Source organism: Trichophyton rubrum (genome assembly GCF_000151425.1).
Source record: "Trichophyton rubrum CBS 118892 genomic scaffold supercont2.5, whole genome shotgun sequence".
NCBI classification, from domain to species: Eukaryota; Fungi; Ascomycota; class Eurotiomycetes; order Onygenales; family Arthrodermataceae; genus Trichophyton; species Trichophyton rubrum.
The window spans coordinates 1,657,978-1,680,874 of NW_003456424.1; the positions used below are offsets into that span (position 1 = coordinate 1,657,978).

Genomic DNA, 22,897 nt, shown 5'->3' on the forward strand with positions numbered 1-22,897 from the left:
CTGGAGTACCGCCAGCCAATCAGCAACTGGCGGTGAGAGAGCTTGGAAGGCGCTGGAAAGCGCTGGACCGGGCGTCCTATGCAGGACGAAGTGACCACGCAGCGCTGGAGCCTAGACAGAGGTGCCAATGACAAGGGGAGGGCGCTAAAGTGTATCACCGCCTGATGACTAATCAACATTTACAAGGACAAAGTGATATAGAGGATTTACCATCAAGGATCAGAAGAGTTTCGAAGACCGCAAGAGGACGCCATTGACGCGCCAGCCGGTTTAAATGCCACATGCCATACCTGTACATACACACAACATGCAACACAAATAAAACGAAACACGAATTCCCATGTAAATGAAACAAGCCAGAATATTGAAAGCCACCTTCTATCGTTGCTCCCCTCCCCCCACCAAGCAGAGTCCACATTCCATATTAAAAGTGAGGATATGAGGGTTGAAAAGTGTGAAAAAGGAAAAAGCAAAAGCATAAAACGATGTATCATGATAGCGCCATTGACCCTGGATACGCCCATTAAAAAAAATAGAGAGTTAAGCAGCAAGATGAGATGATGCCTGCTAGCTTCCGGTATTGCTTTTCGGTAAAGGATGACCGTTAGTCTTGGGCGGGTCACTGGCCTTTTTCTTCATTTCTTTCCTTGCAATTGGTATATCATCGTCACTCTCTGGGTCATGGCCCCGGGTGCCGTTTGGTTGGTCCTCAGTATCGGAGCTAAACAACTCATGCATCGAATCCTGTAGGAATTTAACGCCGTTGTTCACAGCTCGTTCGGGAATTTGAACGTTGTAGTGCGCCACGATATCTGATACACTGCTACCGTATGAAGCTAGTGGGCCACTCTCAGGTATGGAGTTGCTACCTTCCGTAGTCTCCTTCTTCACCGTCACTTCTCCGGCTCCGTTGGCGGTGCTGGTGGTAGGGTTCGGTTTTACACGTTTGCCATTTTTCACGGCTCCGTTGGCCAGTTTTGAATCGTCTTCTCCGTCCCGTTTTCTTTTCCCTAAAGAAGGCGAGCCCGAGCTTGCCCCACTGCCCGAGGTAGCCATGCTGACGATGGTGTCCACCACATCCTCAAAACGACTGTGGTCTTCTGTTCGGAAAAGTTCAAAGGCAAGGCTTCGTACCCGTTCGGTCCAGCCGCAGGTAGACAGGGAATTGAGAAGGGAGGCCTGTAGGTCTTCCAGTTTGTGTGCAGCCAGTAGATAGTCCATTAGTTGGTCTGCTTGTTCGGGGAAATTCGCCATCTGGTCGTTATGTTGTTCCGTGATGCTGGTCATAATATACCGTCGTCAGAACAGGTATGATAGGAGAGGAGCGTCGGCGGGAGTGAGATGAGAATAATATGTCTGAGACTCAGTTATGTATGCTGCGTCGGGATCATGCGCGCTGGGTGATGATAAATCTGGGGCAGCGAACACATCAGCAGATGGAATAAAGGGTGGTGGTGTCAGTTGATAGTACCATAGAACACAGCTCACCATCGAGAAAATAAGCTTCTTGCCTTTCTATTGTATAGTCGCAGTCATGGCTTCCATTCAGCGAGTTCAATGAATGACAGCTTCTGACAACGCCAGATCAATGACGATACTACCCACCACCACAGTGAAATAAATACTTCCAAGTGTTGTCTTCCGGTAGCCCCTATGTATCACGACCGGCGGGCCGAGTCACCTCTTCTTCGCATGGACTGACGGGGCCGGAAGCCTGCTCCAATGCAAAGATCCAAGTTGTCGCTCTTGTTGACTACCGAAAGACGAGCTTCGCCGGGCGAGAAAAGAAAGTCGGATGTCATTTTGCCAAGGTCCGAGGATTAAACTTTTAGGCTTTGCCGCTGCAGGGGTCTTTAATTGTACTTACAACTAACCCCATACGCCTTTCGTCTATATATATCTATGTGGGAGAGTGTCCACTGGCTACTGTGTGCGCAGAAAGCCAGTGGTTTATAGACGTGTGAGGGGACAGGTAGCTAGTGGGCATTTGTATAAAGAGGTATAGTGGGGTGCTTCTCGGCTGCTGTTTACATTTACATGTCATGTAGTATGCTGACCGAGCCACAGCTGCAACAGTCTGAGTCCTGTCTTGTTGCTTTTGGGGAAGTCAGCGCCGGGAACATCGCACTGTCGAGTCACATGGACCAAGTTGTAGTTTGGGCTCTGCCGGATCTAGCCTCACTGCAGAGATAGACACACATACATGCAGACATGCAGACATACATAGCGGCCGCGGAGAGGATAGAGACCAACGTCAGTGTTGCCGATGCTCATCAGTAGCTTCTAAGACAATCTGCCCCTTGAAAGCACCGGGTCGATCCTGCCCAATTGCACATCCTCGGAGGTATACTATCTGTGACCAGCCTGTGCCATGTAACCACAAGGCTACGGAGTATATCAGTGACACCCGACCTTTGATAGTAAGCACCTACCAAGCTTCCCTTTGTCTTTATCCTCCATCGGCCACTTCAGTCCTCTTTATTTCATATTCTTCGTCTCGTCTTTCCATTTTTTTCTTCTTTTGCTTTTTACTTCTGCGATAGAATGTCAATGTCGTTCCCAAAAAGGCAATAATTTTGCGACTTATCTAATCAACTTACATAATCAAGCAAATTACCGCTATTCCTAAAAGGGCCGAGGGCGTTACCGTCTTATATCCAATATTACGACATACTGTTCCCACGTGACTTTCCTTTTTCGGAAACACAAAACCGCAGCAAAAGCGACAAAAAAGCGACTTCGACGACCTCAAAATCACAGAATCAAATGACAGAAAAGCCACTGAAGTGATAAGAAAGCGACGAGAAGCAAAAGAAGACCGCAGAAGACGCCTGCTGGTGCCCGCTGCCGGCTCGTGGACGTGGACGTGGACGCTCCGTGCTTACACGGCTTCTGCTTGGGCAAGCTAACAACACTAGTTAACTCACAACTCGCCTTACCCGCCCTATCTATACCCACCCTCGATAACTTCATTTCCCTGGCATCGCCCTGGAACGTCTCGCGACATAGCTAGCGAGAAAGAAAAATAAACAGTAAAAGGAAGACTGGCTGCTAGCCTGGGAGCGACAACCGTTAATCGACAGCGTTTGTTCTCTCACTTGGCCGTCTCATCTCGTCGGCTCCAGCCTTTGGTACAACAACCCTTGCGATTTCCCTCGAAACCCAACGCACGCCCGCCCTTCAACCACGAGAGCCCACAGCTACGACGTCCACCATCTATATCTCCCTTCTGTGTTTCCTCAAAACACTTTCAGAAAGTGTCCTACTGAGTGCTGGGTCTGCACTGGCTAACAGCTGAGGCTTGGCGAGCCGTGTTATATCGACGTTCCAATACCGCTTGGACGGTGCCCCCATTAGCGTCGAAGACATCAGTCGACGACGAGTGGTCAAACAAGACAATACGATTGCGCAGCAATGGCCTTTGCCGACGCCTATCCAGGCGACTCGGACGCAGACGATGAGTATGAACGAAGTGTAGTGATATCACCCCACCTTGCCGAGGACTCCGAGGCCTCTCCTACAGACTCCGAAGGCCCTTCGACTGAGAACACCCCTACATACGGGAAGACGGATGATCGTATCTCGCCCAAGACTGTCATAACCGATTGGACGGCGGAGGAATGCGCCAAGTTCGTCGGGAGCCTGGGTCTGCTGCAGTACCGTGAAGCGTTTCTAGGTATGTACTGAGACCAATTTCGACTGTCTGGAAGGGACAAAGAGCTAACAACTTATTGTTTTAACGTGCCATTATAGAAAACGAAATAGTCGGAGAGGCCCTCATAGCTCTAAAACATGATGAACTAAAGGAACTCGGGATATCCAGTGTCGGGCATCGATTGACCATCCTAAAAAATGTATACGAAGCCAAAGTGAAGCAAGGCATACCCATCGACCCTGACCATTATGTCCCTTTATGTATGTCCAGTCCCTTTCCAGCCATACATATATATTATGCTTCCTGCTAACTCATCTTAACAGCGGCGGATAAGAGCAGCACAAAAGATGCAGCTACTCAAGATGACATTGCTCTCCTCATACAATCCATCAGACGACGAGACGACAGACTCATGGCCGCGGAAGCCGAGCTACGAAAACTCGCAGATGACTACCGAAGACTTCGTGAAGAATTGCTGCCAGTCTTTAAGGTCGCAAAGGATAAATCAGCGCCCTTACCGTATCAACCCCCTTCGACAGTATCCTACGGTGGATCCACCGCCGCCCTATCGGAATCATATACCCACGACCCTGCTACTTCACCTTCATTCCTCGGCCAAGAGAAAGCTGGCAGTGGCCTCACTCGAACAATATCTAGAAAGCTTTTTGCCGGCGGTTCGACTCCAAAAACCAACTCTCCTACTCACATACCACAGGCTATACCTGAAGGAAGGGCATTTGCAGACTCATCTACCCTTGATCCTTCGGCAGCTGCTATGGCAGCATCTTCTCATCTCACAGCCTCCATGACAGGTGGCCAGCCTTCACCTAAGGGCATGCCATCACCCACTTCTCCGAACAGTTTCTACACTCAACAAACTCTTGCATCACGGTCGTATTCTCGCGACCCTCCATCCTCCACCAACAACCGTACAGCTTACGATCATCCTGAAGACCCACAAGGACAACAAAGACAAGATCGGTCCGGTAACAGCCAAACCTCAAACTCCTCAAGTCGGCAAGACCATCCTGCCATATCTACTTCCAGGAATGGGGGATCAGGTGGCGGGAATCAATCATCTAACAACACGCAAAATTCTTCAGACTCAGGGCCCAGTGTCGAAATATTCAAATCCTTCCGTGTCTCAATGGACGATCCTTGTTATAAAGTGCTTCCGGCTGCTCTTAAAAAATATAACATCCATGAAGACTGGCGGCTATATGCCCTGTATATTGTCTACGGCGACCAAGAACGATGCCTAGCGCTCGAAGAAAAGCCACTCATTTTATTCAAACAGCTTGATAAAGACGGACGGAAACCAATGTTTATGCTTCGACGGCAGACACAGATGGTAGACGGGCAGGTCCCAGGTATATATACCAGCAGCGGAACTACAATTGGCTTCCCTCCCAGCAGCAGTGCCTTTGACCCTGGTACGAATAACAACACATCCATCACTCTAGGTGGGCTACCCTCGGGAGGTTCCAGTGGCCAACCAAGCGCCAGTTTAAGATCTCAACCTCCACAACAAAATTCCATACAATTGCCCGGCGGAGTTTTATAGGAAAATGTCGGTTTGGATCGGTTATGGATTGCACCAAAAACAACATGGTATAACTACTCTTCCTGCATTGCGTAGTCGAAGGGTAAACAGCGGGTTTCTTATCTACTTCATTAGCTTCTTTCTTTAAATTTCTGACTACTTTTTCCCCTTTGTGATATCCCTCGACCAGCCCATTTGGTTCGGTGTCATCTATATACTTCTTCGATAACAATATTATCATTTTTAATATCATTTAGGTAGTTCTATCTGAAGATAAATCATGGTAATTTTTGATTATCTACTCTCTTCGACTAAATCGAGAAAGCATAACAATCTTCATTGCTGCTGGGGCCAACTAAGGCTCCCTCTATTAATGCGCATACCTAACAACCGCAATATATAGACCAATCAGTGCCCATAGGGTAAATGAAATAGGGACATCAAAGACGCTCGTAACAAACAGCAGCACAGCGCTATTTAGTCTAGTTATAACTAGTAGGTGTCCATGGACACACAAACTGATGTAAAATAAAACGAGTAAATCAAAAGACAAAAACGACAGAAAGAATGGAAAAGGAGGGGAAAATAAAACGGAAAGAAAAGACAGAGAGAGCAGAAGCGCAAGCAAGATGGGAAAACAGATGGGGATAGACGATTACATCGTGGTTAAGCGATGCTAGGTTATTCAGCGACCTATCTCACCTCCCCACGAGATCTTGGATTTGGAACCGTTTCTAGGAGTGTTTTCGCGGCCGTTGTTTCCATTGCCATTGCCAGCCCCTTCGTTGATGCTTTGGCCCGCAGAGTCAGGAGCGTTGCCGTTATCAAAGAGAGGGTTGCTCTCAGGAGCATAAACGGGTGGAGGAGAAGAAGGTAGGTCCGGCGAGGTAACACCAGTGGACGGCGAGAAATTAGCCTGCACGGGAGACTTTCTCTTTGCCGGTTTGGTTCCGTCTGCAAATTGGACCTTTCCCTTGACTACACGAGGCTCTCCATCGTCCTCGCTGTCGGATTCACGTTGCATTGACGGGCTGCGGTATTCACCGAGAGCGGCAAGACGACGTTTCCGTTCCGCGGGGGTTTCTATATCATCGTCGAGCTTGGAAACATGTTTGCTGCTACGAGCGGAAGGTACAGTTGGGGAATGCAGGTCAGGCGGCTGTTGTCCTGCGGCAATCGCACGGCGATGGGCAGGCGGAATACGTTCGGTACCATCGTCCTCGGAGTCATGACGACTGAGAGATGATCCTCGGGATACTGGGTCTGATAGTTTGCGGCGTTGTTTATCGGCAGCTGAACCCTCAGGACCAGCGTATTGAGCTAACATTTCTGATATCTCCTCGGGTGATGGCATGCTCTCAACACCTCCACCATGGGGGCCACTAATAGGCATGCTGCGGTGAGGGTTGGCTCGTCCTCGATTGCCGTCACGTCGGAAGATGTAACTGAACTTTGAGGAGCCATCGCTGGGTGACTTGGGCCCGAGATGTTGCATTTGGTTGATGAAGTCTTGTTTGCTCATTCTGCGGCCTCTCAAGTGATCATCAACATCCCCAGAAACAGGTACAGTAAATCGGATGCCTGCATCTTCCTCCTCGGCTTTCTTTGCCGCAGCTGCGGCAGACTCGCCAGCACCATCACCGGTCCAAGTACCAAGCTTAGTGATACGACGTAGCAACTTAGGTTGTTCCTCCTCAGTACCAGCAGTCCCAGCTCCAGTTTCCTTTTTGGGGGATGAAGGGATAGTGTATTTCTTAATGACTTCTCCGTCTTCATCCTCGACAATAATGGTGTTAGCAAATTGATATGCTCGAGCAGAGCGGCGTGCACGGTTGACTTGGGGATGAGATTCAACTTTTTGGCTATTGCCAAAGCCAGCCCAGGCGGGGAAGAGTTTCTGCATAATTCCCCCCTTAGACTCTATACCAGATGGTTTGCTGGCTTCGCTGCTTTTTTCTTTCACAACCCTGTCGGGCTCAAGTACATTTCCTTCCTCATCTTCAACAATGATATTGTCTCCCTCCTGGTAAACCTCAGCCCGTGGAGAAGTGGGTTGCCCTCCTTCAGAAAACTGTCGACGCCCCCTTGTATCCTCGGAGGCCTCCGCTTCAGGAGTTGGAGGTTTGCTGACTTGTAATTGTCCCTCAGGCCTTCGCTGGGGAGTAATAGCAGACTGGCTGATCGGTCCGCCAGCTCCCTGAACTCCTTGTTTACGTCTGCGGTTAGGTCTTAAACTCGATGCACGGCTAGCTGGTGTGCTATAGGGATCATCATCCCTCTGTCGCCTTAGAAGATTTCCTGGGACTCCAATGGGCCCCAGTGTTCCAGGGGGGAGTTCTGGCTTCTCCATCGTTTCCCAGGAGTCCTTTCTCATAGAGAGGGACGTCTTTGATGTAGACTGGATCCTGGGGAGACGGTTCATCCAGGATGGCCCATCCTCGTGGGCCTGGGTATAAGACATTGTCAAGGTTAAAGTGTTGATATGTTTACCCAAGGTGAAAACCGCGATGGAGGAGCCATGGACGATGATAGAAGTGATGACCAAGAATGTGGTGATAGGCCAGATCACATATATGATGATATAGTCCTTGGTTCCTGGATTAGGGAGCTCTGACAGCGGTTGAGTACTGTGCGTCTCAAGCTCAGCTCGTGCCAAAATACAGGCAAATATGGCACCGACGCCAATTGGGCCAAAATGGCCTGCGAACAAAGCTTCTCGCCATGTTTTAACGTCTGGAATGAAGGGCTTCATCATAAGCATGGCTGGGATTCGGCGGAAGCAAATGACTAGGATTGCAAGGATGACCAAGCGCCACGGAACCAAGCCTAGGTCCGGTAGGTTGTACTGTTCCCAGGGGATGATAGCGCCGAAGTAGACGAAATAAGCCAAGTTAAGCAACAGATCAATGACGTTAGAGACATGAGATTCTTCGGTTTTTTCGGTGAACCAGCCGTCGTTACTGAATCCAATGCCAGCAGAAAACCCGATCAAGAGATCGTCCATACCGAGTGAACTACCAGCACCAGCACAGAAAAGAGCGAGAACAAAGTAGAAAACAAGGAAACTCTCTCGGTCAATCAGCTTTTTGGATTCTGCAAATTTGATGGCGTGACGACCAGCGTAGCCGATAAGGAAGCCGAATATGGCGCCAAAGATACACTCATACAGGATAGTTACCACTATCCAGTGCTCGGCGACCTTGGCACTGTTCTGATGGTAGGCCATCAGATATAAGGAGAGATAGATGAAAGGAAAAGCCATGCCGTCGTTGCATCCGGACTCCGCGGAGAGGACATCTCGGAGATGCTTGGGCACTCGTTTCGCAAACTTGCCCTTACCGACGACGGAGGACGCCAGTACGGGGTCGGTGGCTGTAACGCATGCGGCGCAAATTAAGCTCTCCAGCCAGGACAACGGCTCAACCATCCACCAGATGAAAAGACTGGTCACCAGCCATCCGATAGTCATGATGGGCAATAGCAACATGATGACGGATCTCCAATGCCTCTCCATGTAGGACTTAGGCAGTTCGACACCGACGGCGAAACATTGCACGACCAGGACGATCCGGGAGCACTCGAGGGTAAGCTTGTCGACGTTCCCCCACGATATCGGGTTGAAAAGGTTTGCGGCGTGCGGTCCGAAAATAACACCACACAACGTGGCAACGGTTGCTTCTCCAATGTAGAGCTTCTCCTTGACAAACAGGGAGCACAGCATGAAAAGGCTTGTGAACCCGCCAAGGATCATGTATGCCAAATGTGGCTTGTCGAAATCGAGGTGGTCCCACGCCATGACGGAGAAATAAACGAGAATGCTTCTAGCCAGTCAACGGGCCTGAAACCAGCCAGGCTAAAATGGAGGATATGCAGTGGGAAAATATAGTTGATGGTTGTTGGGTGTGTGTCGGTCTTCTTTTGATATTCTCCGGCTAACAGGTAATATCGTTCAACTCTCTAACCGCTTCCGATGACTTCCGATTAAATAGAGACGTCCACCAGAGACTGCCAAAACGTTATGTATCCAAGAGTAGCTCTTGATCTTACCATAGCCTCAAGCTATAGTCCCGCACCCGCGGTGGGCAGAGGGTATCGAGCTCGGGAACAGATGTGTGAAAGGAAGGCTGGTTGAGAGCAGATGCCGGCAGTTGCTCTCTTCCCTCCGCTTCTTGTGTTCCTTCGAATCGGAGCTATTGGCGGCAGGGCAAGGAGGGGCGATGGCACAGCTATTTAAACCCAAGGAGGTTCGCCACGGATGAGAACCGAGCAAGGAACCTCCACGAGAATTTGGCTGGGTTTCAATCCTCCCAGGGCTGTCGCTGGCGTATCCACCGGCAAAGTTTCTGCACGCTCGACTAGGGACCCCATCCACCTACTTCTGATGATAATCGGGCCGATCTCTGTTTCTGTTTTTCTTCCCCCTTTCATGCAGCCACTCAGCAACCCGGCTCACCCTGTCAGCGTCGTCAGCGGAGGGCCAGGTCAGGCTGTGTGGCGAGCAGTCGACTTGTAGCAGCGTTGAAGCCGGCCGGCGGTCGTCGGTCGTTCTTGTTACTCGATCGAGCAGAAGAGCAGAAAAATAACAATAAAAAAATAAAAAATAAAAATAAGAAAAAAAAAACGCACTGACTGGGAAAGGCTTGGCATGTAGCGGAATGCCAAGACAAATCACGTGGAGGCCGGGAGGAAAAACGGCAGAAAAGAAAAGAAAAGAAAAGAAAAGAAAAAACCATAAAACATCAACATCGAACGACATCGACAGACGACGAGCGAACAAACAAGCAACGACAAGCAACAATCGACAGTCACTAAGGGACTGGGAACAGCCTGGGATGATCGCCCACATTTCAAGCATTGATTGAGACGTAACAGTACCGTCGTTTGAGAGGAGTTCCTCTTCTGCTGGGATTGTCGGCTGCCAATAAAATCCTCAAAGCTTGTCTCCAGCACTGTTCGCTGCTTATCTCTCCTCAGACACTCATCTTACATTCTCCGTATATATTCCGTACGCCCATCCTTCAGTGAGACTTAGAGCGGTGTTTCTCTGCAGTATTTCTACCACGAAAGCAGGGTGCTTTGACGGCTGCGAGGCTGCTGTGCGACGTCTAGGGCCACAGGAAGCTTCAGCTTTCAAACACGGAATCGTCTCTCGCGCTAGCTATCATTGGCTCCCTTCCGTTTTCGCTATCCTCGCCACACGCGCGAACGGCGGGAGTTTAAAAGCTAGTGAGGTAGTTAGTGTGAGGGAACGAGAGTGGAAAGGACCTAGGCCTTCTCCTTCTCTTGCACACTCCGTACTGATAGCATCCTGGCTGGCCAGGCGACATGGATAGGTAGCTATCCCCCGACCACGTCACTCTGGGGGACTCCTCGCTCCACCCATTCGTTCGTCTTCCTGTCATGTCGGATCTGTGACTCAGGATGGGTTTATGCGGGAGCGGAAGCGAAACTGATGCTCGCCTATGACTGGACACGGGAAGCTGAACCCCCCTTGTTGGTCACGGAGCATGAAAATAGTGCTTGAGATTTCGTCCAGTCAGACGCGATCTTCACCCGTACTGGGTCCAAAGTCGCTTATCATGCTGTCCCTTCCATATATCTGATGGTGAGGATCTTCCAGCTCGTGGGGAAGGTTCAGTAGGCTCAGTTCAGGCATCCGGGTTCGTGTTTTAAGATTCGCATGATCAGACAAAAGGGAGTCTGGATGGACAGGATGGTAGCAGTTATGAGACCGCCTATCAAACCGGGGAGAGGGATGGAGCAGTCCCAGTTCGGCACTTCAAAAAATGTTTTGTTCCCGGAGAGGTCAAACCAGATACTCAACTCCCACCTCTCTTTTAAGGGTTGCCCCAAGGTTCTCCCCGTTAGATAAGGATGTCGACAGCTCCGTCGAGATCCTGTTTTCTCAAACGGAGCCTATTTAAGCTAAAAGGGATCTAGAATTTTGACTCTGCTCTGGGCGAGGTTTAATCATGGCTCGGGAATCTAGTCAAGCAAACAAAAGCCTAAAGGCTTCTCCAACGGCTACGGATGATACCCACAAAGCCAAATTGCACATTAACGACCAGGCCGATTCTGATGAACCACTAGCCAATAAGCATTTAATATTAATCGAACAGTTCGCAGCACCATCACTGCCAGCATCAGAAAAAGAAATGAGCAAAATGAAGGGGGGGAAAGGAAAAAAAAAAAAAGAAAAAAAAAGGAAAGTGAGATTTGAGTATATTTGTTGTTATATCAAGTGAAAATTATTATAAACTGACAGATTGACAGGTTTCTTTCAGCAAAATCCAGAGTGGCACAGGGGTATATATCAAATGGAACATGTCTTGGACAAAGGGAAAGGATTAGAAATTACTCAAAACTGATCGCTGATGCACTGGAACAGCGGTTCCATAGGCCACTACTATTCTAACTCCGAATGTAGCTGGGGAGAAAAGGGGGTTTCTAAACATGTGTAATAGATGGAGACATGGCGTGTCCCGGGGGAAAGGGGTCAAGGGGCGAAGAGTAAACGCGACTGTTAATCGGAGGTAGGCATGCCTTCGACAACGTCGGTCAGGGCTCGCCAGTTGTCAGCCTGCAGCTCTGCATATTTGACTCTCTCCTGGCTCCAGTCTTGGTGCAGGAGGCTGATGCGGTACTGGCTCCGTTGGAAAATTAGTATCTCGTCGCGGATACACTCCTTGATAAAGACCCCGCGAGCATGCTGCTGGACAATAGACTCCTTGTCCTATTCAAAACAATTAGTCTCTTAGTCGTAGTCATCAGACGAAACAGAGGTACAGGGGAACCACAGGCACGGAATATACCTTGATGATGGCGTCTTCAACCTTCTTCGCTTCCCCAGGTTTAACCGCCTCCTCGGGTTTGGCGCGGATGGCCTGAAGCTTCTTCTCGTTGTTCTCAATCCGGCGTTCGAGTTGGGGGATGTTATCCTTTGCAAAGCGATCTCTCCGATCGAACACGTCTCGCATAGCGACAAGACAGTCGCGCTGGGCCTTTAAGTCCTCGAGGACTCCCTGGTCCCAAGCCCTTGCTTCGTCTTCTAACAGGCCTTGACTTGTTTGCAAGTGATTGGCAGTCGCATTGATGCCATTGTTCAACAGGGGAACATCACCCGTGTCCGCAGCATATGTGTCCATCGTGCTCTCGGTCAGGGCGTGGAGTGCCCTCGAAACTCGGAACTGCTCTGCGGCTAGGCCTTGGTGGCGTTTTACAAGCCGGTCCATCAGGAGGCATAGGTTAATGTAGATGTCAGCTGAGCGGCGGACACCCGAACGGACAGTATCAAAGGTATCTGTCAGGTTAGACGGCAGAGAATCTTCCAGATCCGGGGGAAGGGGCTTATCGGCAAACTCCTCCTGTACGGAAATGGAGGCTTGTTTACGCCAAACAGCCAATTCCTAGGCACTCAGTTACTAACGCATAGAACATTTAATCGGGAATATAGACTTACAGTGGGAACAGTAAAGAACATCACAACCAGCTGCTCTTGGTTCAATACCGGATGACGCACAAGAGCATTAGCAAAGCGGACGAGGCCTCTGCGACGTTTATCCAAGAAGGAATTCGAATCCGCTGATAGGTGAGTGCCATTGACTTTAGAAAAAAGTATATGTGAGCATTTTTAAGGTAAGCTTTCCACCTGTTCAACGTACCTGCAACCCTCTTGGGAGGGAGTAACGGGATCTGCCGGAAGGGGAACTTCTTCTGAAGGCAGTCCACCAGCCAGACAAAGTCACTATACCTTCGGATCACGGAGGTAGCCTTGCGCGCGGATTTGACTTCGTAGTTGCGGTGCTGGAAGAGGAACATGCCTTCCTTCTCAGGAAGCATTTGGATGGTGATAACATCCTCCATCCCCGAGTTGCTTACTTGGCCACCGCCCAGTGATCTGGATAGGTCATTACGGCTGGAGTTGGCTTGTCCGCTATCAGGTTGGCCAAACCCAGCACCCAACGCGCCCTGATCATAATTTCCAAATCCGCTTGCAGACGAAGGGTTCCCAAATCCACCACCTCCCCATCCAGACCCAACGCTCGCGGGCGCACCGGTGGACCCGTTCGATCTTGTGCTTGCAAAGTTTTGAGGTTCAATCTGGGTATTGGGCTTTGGCATTGCCTCTGGTTCATGAGCTTCGTGAGTAGAAGAAAACCCATTCGTTGCACCTTGGTTGGGGCGGTGGGCCGGCTGACGGTTTACTGGGCTTCCCCACGGGTCTACTTCTGGGCCAAATGAATCCTGTCGTAGTCTATGGCGTGTTTGTTGGATCTGATCAGTGTGTTCTTCCGCGGTTTGCTGAGTAGCCGTTCCGTTTTCCGCATTTCCCGTCTGTATACGAGTGATATAAGGAATATTAGGTTCCGGCAGTCCTAAACCAGTATCAAAATATAATATATATTAGTGAAGTCCTTGAAAAATAACAGCGGGATATGGATGGAGAATTTCAACTTACTCTTCCTGCGCTCGTCGACGCTGTCCAAAGTAACATCTTCACCCTCCTGCGCCAGCCCTACAAGCGCCAGAAGAACATTAAACTCACTCCTCTCCAGGCTCTGCTGAGATCCATATTTCGTCACCAAATTAAGGATCCCCGTCTGCTCCGAAGAGCTCAAATGCGTGCTTCCGAGAAGACTTTTCACGCTTTCAATGCTGATGACCCCGCCAGCACCTCCCCCAGCACCAGCCAGCGCGTCAAACGCATCTACGTAGCTCTCCGGGACTTCAGTCGAAGGTAGAAGGGTCTTAACAATCTGCTGTCTCGAGCCGGATTTCCTTGGTGTAGGCATATCCCAGGGTGATGAATATCCGTTGTCGTTGTTGTGCTCGTTGTCAGCCACGCCTCTGGAGTTGCTATTGCTGTTATTCTTATTGCTGTTGCTGTGGGACGAGAAGCCCTCGTCTGCTCCAAACAGCGAGGAGGGATCGTCCGCAAACAGGCTTGATTTCACCCGCAATGAAGATGATGACGGTTGCGCTGCCTTGCTGGCCAGCGGAGAGTCCTCGGGAGAGGAGCCGAAGAGCGACATTGGAAGGCTGCGAAGGGCGGTCGCGTACGGTCAACGGTAGCTGGTATTTACAGGGGACTCAAAGCGCAAAGCTTCAAGGGTTTCCGGCTGTCGGACGGTAACTAGCTAAGGAATACTCCGTATGAAGATCTTCCTTCCGGCGGCAACAGAGAAGGATGCTTTTGAGATGCAGGTTGATGATGCAGCGGGTAGGTAGTTAGCTAGGATCAAGCTTAAGTAGCTTATGAACGCCGCCACTGAGGCTCCTCGCGCGAATGGGTCCGAAGATATTCGGCCTGAAGACGCTCACAGACACGCAGGGCAGGCGGTAGAATCGGCGTGTGTTACCTTGCAGCCGTCAAGCTGTGGGCAAGCAGAAGACGGACAGTTTGCCGGCGTTGTCGGTGTTGACGAGGTTGGGATTTTGGTTACGACCAGGAAGCTTTCGCTGTTGGACTGACTGACTGGTTAACTAGTCAACTCTGCATGTGATTTGATAACTGACTAGCTGGCTAGTATCCGCCAGCTGAAGCCTGATGGCAACTGTCGTTATGCTAGAACATCGAAGCTAAGGGCGCTGTCTTCGTTACTATACAGGGGATGAAGTATTATGTTACTTAGAAGTTATTGTTTGGTCTCATTCATATTTCTAGATCCGTCAATATACAATGTCGTAGATAGTTACAGCTCAAATCTTGCAGCCTCTTATACTCCATCTTCTCAAGGAATAGCTGGCGCAGGCCAAAGTGGCTGTCCGGCCTGAGCGAACACTGCCCGTATCTCTAGATCGTCAGTTTGAGGGTATTGTAGGATACTGTCCCAGCCTTTGCCCCCGGTGGCGATGATCTGCTCAGGGATGATTCGGCCGGGGAACCACCGATCACGCCTGATGCTGGCCTTGTCAACTCCTTCAACGGCTGCTCTGCTTGCTCGTGTCGTCCTCGCACGCTTGCCTGGTGGTCCGTTCTGCGGGGAAAGGCCGCCGAGTCTCTGCTGGTATTGTTCAAGGTACATTTCAAAGAGAATAATATGGCGGATATACGGCGCGACATCCTCAGCAATGACAGACGTGCTATGTTCAAATGAAAGAGGTCGGGTATTGGAGACTGGTGTAGTGTAATCTGGTGGGTCAATGATGGCTTGGAAGGCATCTTGGAACGCAGTCTTGTGAAGCTGTTTCGGTCTCCGGGGAACTTCTCGTTCAAGAACGTGTTCTATCACATCATCCTGTTCTCCTATGCATATCTCAGCAGGACCGAGGAAATTCTCCGCAAGTGTGCTCAGAGTTGCACCTATCTTTGCAGAGATCTGGTTGAACTCCGTGCGGTGATCTGACTGAAGCAGCTGGTATCCCTCGATGTAATCTAGCCTATGCTTCTCGGGAATTGGTGGCATGGACGGATCGAGTGGGCGCTGAATATTTATCGTCAGTATGATATAAGCATCGCATTCTGTGACGTATTCAATGATAAACCCACCTTGATCCCATGATATCCTTCCTCACAAATTATATCTAAGCAGCTCCTGACATCGGCTGCTAAACCCATTTGCTCCAAGCTGTCGAGTGGTCCAAAGCATCCGCCGCTAATTCGACCATTCCCAATTTCGAGCCAATCCATCAACCCAATATCCCATTGCTCGATGCCTTCAGTTAGCAGCTGCTGTCGGAGCTCTAGGTGATCTTGCTCGCCAACGACAGTGTCTGCGCTATACCATCCCATGCCTTCTATATAGGTATCAGAACTTATCGTCCTATACAAGTCACTAGAATCCTGTAAATCCAAGGCTTCCGCAGCCACTATCCAGTCAAGCCCTGATTTTCGACTACCTACTCCCATTTGGCACCAAAAGCTCAGCCGCATGATAGTTGCTCGAAGGTCTCTCCCTAAAGCAAGATACAGGTCTGATACAGCTTTGCGGTCTAGTAGATGGCCCTCGTTTGCGCAGAGCAATAGTATATAATCCACTGCGAGATCACTGGGCGGTGGTTGAAGCCGTAAAATAGCATGAAGAGCCATGTTATCTAGTGGAAGAAGATCTTCATCCGTGCACGTCATGACAATCGGCCTTTTTGATTGACCGATCAGTGCAAGCACCCCAGTCCAAAATTGTTTATCTTCATTGAACAGGATATCAACTTCTTCAAGCAATATCAAAGACTGCTTTTGATTTATATGGGGCTTTGGCATTTCCCTACTTTCCGCTTTGGACGGTTTTTTCATCGAATTAGCATCGGTGGGCTTTGGAGTGTTTTTCTTTGCAAAGAAGCTTGCCATTGTGCTTTGTTTGGGACCTTTTTCATTACCAACAGCCCCTGAGCTAACGTGTTCCGATTCACTATCTGTCTTGGCCAGGAGTTGAACAAGATGATTTTGGGTCATATCACCGACTCTCTCGATTATGTCCCGCGCTCCCCTTCGTGTCCCGGCATTGATTTCAAACACCTCAAATCCCAATTCTCCAGCTACAGCGTAGACAGCCGCCGTTTTCCCACACCCTGGTGGTCCGCTGAGGAGTATCGTATTTGCCATCGGTCGTTTGACCGAAGCAGTTCCAAGATCGTTAGATCTAACCATTGATCTTTTTGCGGGGATCGTAACTCCTCCCGCCAACTCGTCCTCCGAATTCTGAAGTTCGCTCATGATAGTATCCTCATCTTCACTCGAAACAATAAAACCGTCTAAGTCTTTAGGCTTTTTCCGCTTCCTTTTCCGTGCTGCCTTATTCTCAGGTATTTGTCGTGGGCTGCTTGTGCATAACCCTGTATCGACCGCTGATACTTGGTGGTGTTGTAGCCAACTTCGCAAGATAGATGTCTCGGAGCCTGGCAAAAGAACTTCGGCAGCCGTTTTGGGGGCGTATTTTTGAGGCCATGAGGTATCGTCATATTCACCCCTGTCAAATGAGCTTGTGGCAGTACCCAAGGATGATGCAAGTTTTACAAGGGCCGGATGTGCAGTTTGAGGTAAAGTATCCCGCTGACTCGGTCCCCCTGGCTCAAGGTTGCATACTGCAAGTTTCTCAATAACGGCTCTTTTAAACTCGCTGCACTTAAGAACGTGCCTCTTTGGGCGCCGTAGAGCTTTTGATCGTCGTCGTTTGGAAGTACTGAAGTTTGACTCTGTGAGGGATAAGGAGATGGTTGTGAGGATACTTTCGGCATCAGACACTGAAATAGTCGATTGCTTTGCTTTTCGCTTTTCAAACATTGTATTAGTTGCAGCGCATATAGGCTCAATGGGGCCACGGTTGTGCACCATGTCCTGAGGTGGCCAGATTGGATCAAGAGGCTCCCTATTCCCATGGACCTTCTGCTTTTGGCTTACAGAGGGAAAGGAGAGAGGAGGGAAGATCCGTGGGATCGATGCGGAACTTTCGGGTTTTGGATAAGTTGAAGCTTGTGGAAGTGTACAGTTGTTTAAAGAATTGGGTTTCTGGGTATTTAACTGCTGAAGGGGTTGATTGGAGGCTTTCTGTTGGCCCTTTGACAGGAAGAAAGGATGAGTAGGTTTAGGTGGACCCGTAGAAGATGATCTTGTACGGATTTCGCTCTTTGGTTGCGAGGCTTGCCGTTTTAACTCCGAATATGTGGTGCGGCCATTCATGATTTCATCAATAAGTTGCCCAACATTTAGTTTTGACTGGTCATTCGGATTATATGCAATCTTTGCAATTTTAACTCTGTTGATGAATTTTGCAACAGTGTTGAGGCGAGAGGACTTCTTTCTTGTATTTTGGCGAGTTTGGCTGTGCTCAGCGCTTTCACCTGGTGGGAAAGCGCTGAGTAACGTCGGGTTTAATTGCAAATGCAACAATTTCCTCCCTCTCTCTTTCTTCTTACCTGGCGCAGCCTGGGTTCGGTTTTTCAATTTCAAGCCAGTCGAAGTGCTCGATTCGCAGTCATGTGTCACCTGCACATTAGAGAGGGTATCCGTCGGCGATGCAATGGAGAGAGCTGGCGATTGCATATTTGGAAAAGCATTTGAAGAAACCACCGGGCTCATGTTAACAGGACAATGCTCTGCTATCTTGCATCGCTTCCTCCGATGGCCTGCCGCCTCCTCAGCGTCATTCAAATCATTTATCTCAGGAAGCTGGGATACAGCTTGAGTAGAAGTATCCCCATCGGACGACATATTTCCATATGGATTTACCAAAGATGTATTCTCGGATACATGTCCAGGAGGTTGATGCCCCTCTCCCTCGCTTGTATCTATAGCTTGGTTGCCTCCATGCTGGCTGGATTGTGGTCGGAGAGGTTCTGGCTGGATGGGTGGAGTGATGCTCTCATCTAAAAAAAAAAAAAAAACAATGTCAGCCAAATACACGCAAACCAACTATCCCCGAGGATGCTGTACTTTTACTGAAGAACGGAAGAAGCGTTTGTTGCTCAACCGCCCTTCGTACCATATTGAGCGTCATCGACACATCCACCAAGCTATATGGAAAGCAGTAATCCACATAGAGAGCAGGCCAAGCCCAATGACTACCTGGTCTTCTGCATCATCACTGTTGCTTCACTTTGCCGATGGATATACTGTTCAACCTGGAGCTCATCAACCTCCTGTCGTCACGCTTTCGCCTCCCGTCGCGTTCTTCTTTAACGCGCGCGTCGACGCTTAATGAGGCTCGGTCGGATTAATATTTATCCTGCCGCCGCCCAAACTCAAAAATTTCCATTTGGATCGCAAAAAGAAGAAAAAATGGCGAAAAGAAAAAGAGAAAGATTGTGAGGTTGCAAGGCGTTGACAGAAACACTTGACAAGCCCGATATTAACCTGTGGGCAGTGGGTATAAGTGGTCATGTCTCTACCGGCACCGTCTCTATTAGCTCAGCTCCCGCGACCGCTGGCCAATGCCGGTGGAAAAATCCAATTCGGAGATGTATATGGCATCCAGGGTCTGAAGAAGCGCAAGCGGCATGAAATTACAGCTGCCATCGATGGCGAGGGAGTCAATATATACAATGTGAGTTGGTTTCGTGTGTTAAGCCCAAAGCTGCGATATCGAAAGCTCACAGTCTTTTAGGCTCAATTCCCGAAATTGGTGGCTTCCTATGCAATTCCTCCCCAGGCCTCACACTCATGTCCACCATGCTCCATACGACAGAAGCTTCCAGGGAACTCGGGGGTCAAGAGACAGACATACTGTGCAGTAGAAACTTCAGGAAAGGAAATCAAATGCTTTGTGGATGAGATGGTTTCTGGCAAAAGCACGCCAATTATATCTACCGCCTCTTTCCCCATCAAAGACACTGCCAGCAGACCTATCTTTGTGGGCACTATCCCTACGGACAGTCCATCTAAGGAGGACTATGATGCCTTTGATGTCATTGTTGCACATCAGGACGGCCGGATAAGAAGGCTTTCTTCCGATTTAAAGAAAGAAAGATGGACCATTCGTTCGGAAAGCACGTGGTCTTCCCGTGAGCTTGCAGCTTGTTTCACCGTGGGCTTCGAAGACGCACGCAAATTCCTTTTCCGCAAGCGTGAGGATATAGTAGCGTCTGTACTGGGTGATGGATTTGGAACAGATCCTAGCAATTCCACTATCCTAGTTTTGGTAGCGCATACCACTTCTAGGGTGTTCCAACTCAACGATGTACAGGTTATATTCTATTCGATTTCTGCCCAGACTCATACTAGCATTTTTCAACCCCAAGCCCCCGAACCTCTGAAGCATCTAATGACAATGAACCTACCAGTGCACCCAAGCCAAGATTTATTGACCGCTCATAACTACCACTGGAGTGCTAACTTTGTTCCCGGCGAATTGTCTCTATCATCCAAATCCGGATTCATAAGCTTCGATATTACCCAATTTTCTCCCAGGGTGTCATCGTGTGTCGTAATAGAGGACGAGTCTTTTTCCTCTATCATGCGCATATCCTCCCACTCTATCATTGCCGGAGGTAAATCTACGCTCTCTGTCTATGATACGCATTATCAATCACTCCAGGCATCGCTTCCATTGGCCGAAGTTTTCAAGTCCACATCAAGTAAGAAGCAGGATGCTACTAATTCTCTGGAATTTATATCCCACTTTTCTAAACTTGATGTCTCGGTCGCAGCATATGGCAGCAGCCTCTGCAGCTTTGATCTCGCCTCTATACACAATGAACGACATGTGTCTAGAAAACGGCCGAGAAGAAGTCTTTTGATTGATTCGATAGGAAAAGGAATTATATCAGAAACTAGTGAGAAGAAGACGTTGGCAATCAAAGGGCGAGCTTTGGAAAATGCCATTTCAGAAGAACGGCTGACCGATCAGTTGAATGAGTTGAAGAAGGAGCTTGCTTCCGTGACAAATCGATCTACGTTTGATGCTGTTGTTAAGGCAAAACTTTGGGGCAAGTCAGAATCTTCCAAAGATAGAGGCGAAAGCTTTCCACCAGATGGCGCGTTCATTGACCCAGAAAAGATAAAATTCATTCTAGCGAGAATGTTTAAACTCAAGGCAATCGCTGACAGGGCGACCAACGACCCAGCAGCAGTCAAACTTATCGTATTGCTGATACCCCCGATGACGTTTAAGTGGCTTGTCAATTCAAAGCAATTAAATGTCGCTAATATCGAAAATGCTTTGCGGTATTCTGATGGCCCTCACAGTCTATCCAAAATCCCACCTGGCGCTTTAGTCAAGGCTCTAACTTCTTACGACCCATCTATGAAATTATTATTAACATTGCTTGGGGGGCCTGGGTACCTAGAAGCCACGGAACTGGCACATGCCCTTTGTGAACTGCTCAAGGTTGCTCGTGAACAGTCCAATGTCTCTGAGTCTTCTCAAAAGTCGGTTGCGGAGGCTGCCCATGTCGAGCACCCAGACAACACAAACAGCACAACAGATGACAAACAAGCACCAACTCCAAGCCTAATTCTTGTGAATGCAATCACAGGTTTGAACTTAGCTCTCAACAAGTTGCATTCGCATTCGTTGAGCTATGTTACCAAAGCTATCCGAGCTACGCTGTCGAATACCGACGTTCTTTCAATCATCCATCACCTCCGCTATTCCCTTGCCACCGGCGGCCATACTTCCCGCTTCACGGAAGAACCCCCAGCCGCTTTTGCTAATTCCAAATTTCCGTCTTTGTCTCTCTCCGTAATAGTGGATTTGCTAACTGCCTGTATCGACGCTATTGGGCCAAGTGGATGGATATCAGCAGCTGGATTTGCGGGCACTGCAGGAAGCGAAGCATCCCTTATTGCAGATATGAAGAGTGAAATTGCAGCCACTCTTACTGCTATTGACGAAGCTACCTATTTGAAAGGGATACTACGAGAATTTATACGGTGCTGTGAAACCTCTGTCCAGCACTCGGCTGCCGCATCCAAATCTCAACGTGCCATTGCTAATGGCACACCATCGAAGACGCATAATGCAAAACTCAAGCGAAAAGAGTACCATCACGGAGCTCGTATCCTAGTTTACGACGTCCCTGAGGATTCAGCTGCGTTGGAAGGAGGTGATTCGAAGATGTTGCCACTCTCTCTCAAAATAAGTGACCCTCAGTCTGGGGTTAACAACGATGAGCTGTCCAAAAAGAAAGTATATAAATCCACTGGCGAGATCCGATCCAGAAGTGGAAGAGAGATTGCTCACAATAAGCACAAGGCTGTTGGAAAGTACTCTTTTGAGAGGATTGTTATCTAGCCGTTCTAGACAGATTGATCAATCCACGACTGCATACAGTATATAATCAGCATTGTTTTATCAAATTGCCACATTAATACCTCAGTAGCCAGCCGTTTCATCGGGTGGGTAAGAAGCAGAGGATTTGGTAGAAACTTGAACTGTCAACTTAAGGACAGAAATATTGAGGCATGAAGCCCACTGTAGCGTTTTACCACATGTTTATTCCAATCGCTCGTTGCCTTCTTGCCTGATCAAACTCATTGAAGGCGAACAAAATTATTCTCGGGAGTAGTAAGTAGATAATTCAGAATGGCGACCAGGAATCATATACATGGAACAATGTACATAGTAGGTAACAATAATGAAAGATATGTGAATCTCTCGAACAAGGCAAAAGGCACGGAAATCGACATAAATATACGAAATCAAACTGGATTTTAAGCAAATGTAAAAATGCCGGGCACGCATTAAAAATATATGTTTCACTCAGCACAGAATCTCATGCCAATAACAAGGTAATATATCAAGCAAATTGATCAAATGGTGGTCAAGCACGCATTCAACTCCAGCAAAACAACGAATGCAACCGAACCCAAACGCCAGCCCATATTCTCGAGAGGTCAGCCGTAACATGGAATAGGCGATAAGATCATAGAAAAAGGTATAGTCTCTGAAACAAGTGAACACCGAGAAATTCCTGAACATGAATCGTGAAGGGCACGTCAGACGTATTTTGAAAACAAAACCACAGCCAGTCATTGTATAGTTCCAGTAGGTATGTAAACTCAAGTGAAAGCTGATCAATCAATAGCGATGGAGGTTGAAAAGGTCTATACATCATCGGAGAACAAACGAAGGAGAGGGAATGATTGAACCGAACCGTTTCTTTATCATTTTGTCTTTTGTCTTTTCTTCTCTGTTGTTGTTGTTGTTGAAGAGGATCCGTTGCGCTGAGCATTTTCTGTTTCAGGCAGACGCTGTCCGTGATATACCACCGGAGCCATGAAAACGTTTGTGAAATTGTCAAGACCGTCATGATATTTGGTTAGA

At 48.7% G+C, this 22,897-nt stretch overlaps 7 protein-coding genes across 10 annotated transcripts; 2 read left to right on the top strand and 5 right to left on the bottom strand.

Annotated features, from left to right (window-relative positions):
- Positions 1–43: 43 nt before the first annotated feature.
- TERG_05379 (uncharacterized protein) lies at positions 44–2,759 on the bottom strand. Of its 2 annotated transcripts, XM_047749971.1 has the most exons (2): positions 1,472–2,759; positions 44–1,412 (listed from the first exon to the last, which is right to left on the bottom strand). In XM_047749971.1, the coding sequence occupies exon 2, from the start codon at positions 1,285–1,287 to the stop codon at positions 568–570; it is 720 nt and encodes a 239-aa protein (XP_047606581.1). In that variant the 5' UTR covers positions 1,288–1,412; positions 1,472–2,759; the 3' UTR covers positions 44–567. The 2 variants fall into 2 exon arrangements, with proteins under 2 accessions (XP_047606581.1, XP_047604405.1); XM_047748423.1 differs by having other exon boundaries at positions 44–2,759.
- A 7-nt stretch (positions 2,760–2,766) lies between these two features.
- On the top strand, positions 2,767–6,276 carry TERG_05380 (uncharacterized protein). 3 transcript variants are annotated; one of them, XM_003234741.2, is made up of 3 exons: positions 2,767–3,676; positions 3,754–3,915; positions 3,979–6,276. In XM_003234741.2, the coding sequence occupies exons 1-3, from the start codon at positions 3,415–3,417 to the stop codon at positions 5,217–5,219; spliced, it is 1,665 nt and encodes a 554-aa protein (XP_003234789.1). In that variant the 5' UTR covers positions 2,767–3,414; the 3' UTR covers positions 5,220–6,276. The 3 variants fall into 3 exon arrangements, with proteins under 3 accessions (XP_003234789.1, XP_047606582.1, XP_047606583.1); XM_047749972.1 differs by having other exon boundaries at positions 2,767–3,915; XM_047749973.1 differs by having other exon boundaries at positions 3,754–6,276.
- On the bottom strand, positions 5,884–9,835 carry TERG_05381 (sodium/hydrogen antiporter; the record flags this gene model as incomplete). The annotated part of the gene is made up of 1 exon (XM_003234742.2): positions 5,884–9,835. Exon 1 carries the CDS (start codon positions 8,992–8,994, stop codon positions 5,884–5,886), a length of 3,111 nt encoding a protein of 1,036 aa, XP_003234790.1. The 5' UTR covers positions 8,995–9,835.
- Positions 9,836–9,903: 68 nt separating this feature from the next.
- Positions 9,904–14,230, bottom strand: TERG_05382 (uncharacterized protein; the record flags this gene model as incomplete). The annotated part of the gene is made up of 5 exons (XM_003234743.2): positions 9,904–11,931; positions 12,011–12,604; positions 12,658–12,800; positions 12,860–13,573; positions 13,657–14,230. The coding sequence occupies 5 exons, from the start codon at positions 14,228–14,230 to the stop codon at positions 11,722–11,724; spliced, it is 2,235 nt and encodes a 744-aa protein (XP_003234791.1). The 3' UTR covers positions 9,904–11,721.
- Positions 14,231–14,929: 699 nt separating this feature from the next.
- Positions 14,930–18,771, bottom strand: TERG_05383 (uncharacterized protein; the record flags this gene model as incomplete). Its single annotated transcript, XM_003234744.2, has 3 exons — positions 18,568–18,771; positions 15,688–18,500; positions 14,930–15,622 (listed from the first exon to the last, which is right to left on the bottom strand). The coding sequence occupies exons 1-3, from the start codon at positions 18,629–18,631 to the stop codon at positions 14,930–14,932; spliced, it is 3,570 nt and encodes a 1,189-aa protein (XP_003234792.1). The 5' UTR covers positions 18,632–18,771.
- Positions 18,772–18,959: 188 nt separating this feature from the next.
- Positions 18,960–21,865, top strand: TERG_05384 (uncharacterized protein; the record flags this gene model as incomplete). Its single annotated transcript, XM_003234745.2, has 2 exons — positions 18,960–19,177; positions 19,238–21,865. Exons 1-2 carry the CDS (start codon positions 19,013–19,015, stop codon positions 21,863–21,865), a joined length of 2,793 nt encoding a protein of 930 aa, XP_003234793.1. The 5' UTR covers positions 18,960–19,012.
- Positions 21,866–22,496: 631 nt separating this feature from the next.
- TERG_12275 (uncharacterized protein) lies at positions 22,497–22,883 on the bottom strand (the record flags this gene model as incomplete). The annotated part of the gene is made up of 1 exon (XM_047751256.1): positions 22,497–22,883. The coding sequence occupies one exon, from the start codon at positions 22,881–22,883 to the stop codon at positions 22,497–22,499; it is 387 nt and encodes a 128-aa protein (XP_047606584.1).
- Between the last annotated feature and the right edge of the window lie 14 nt (positions 22,884–22,897).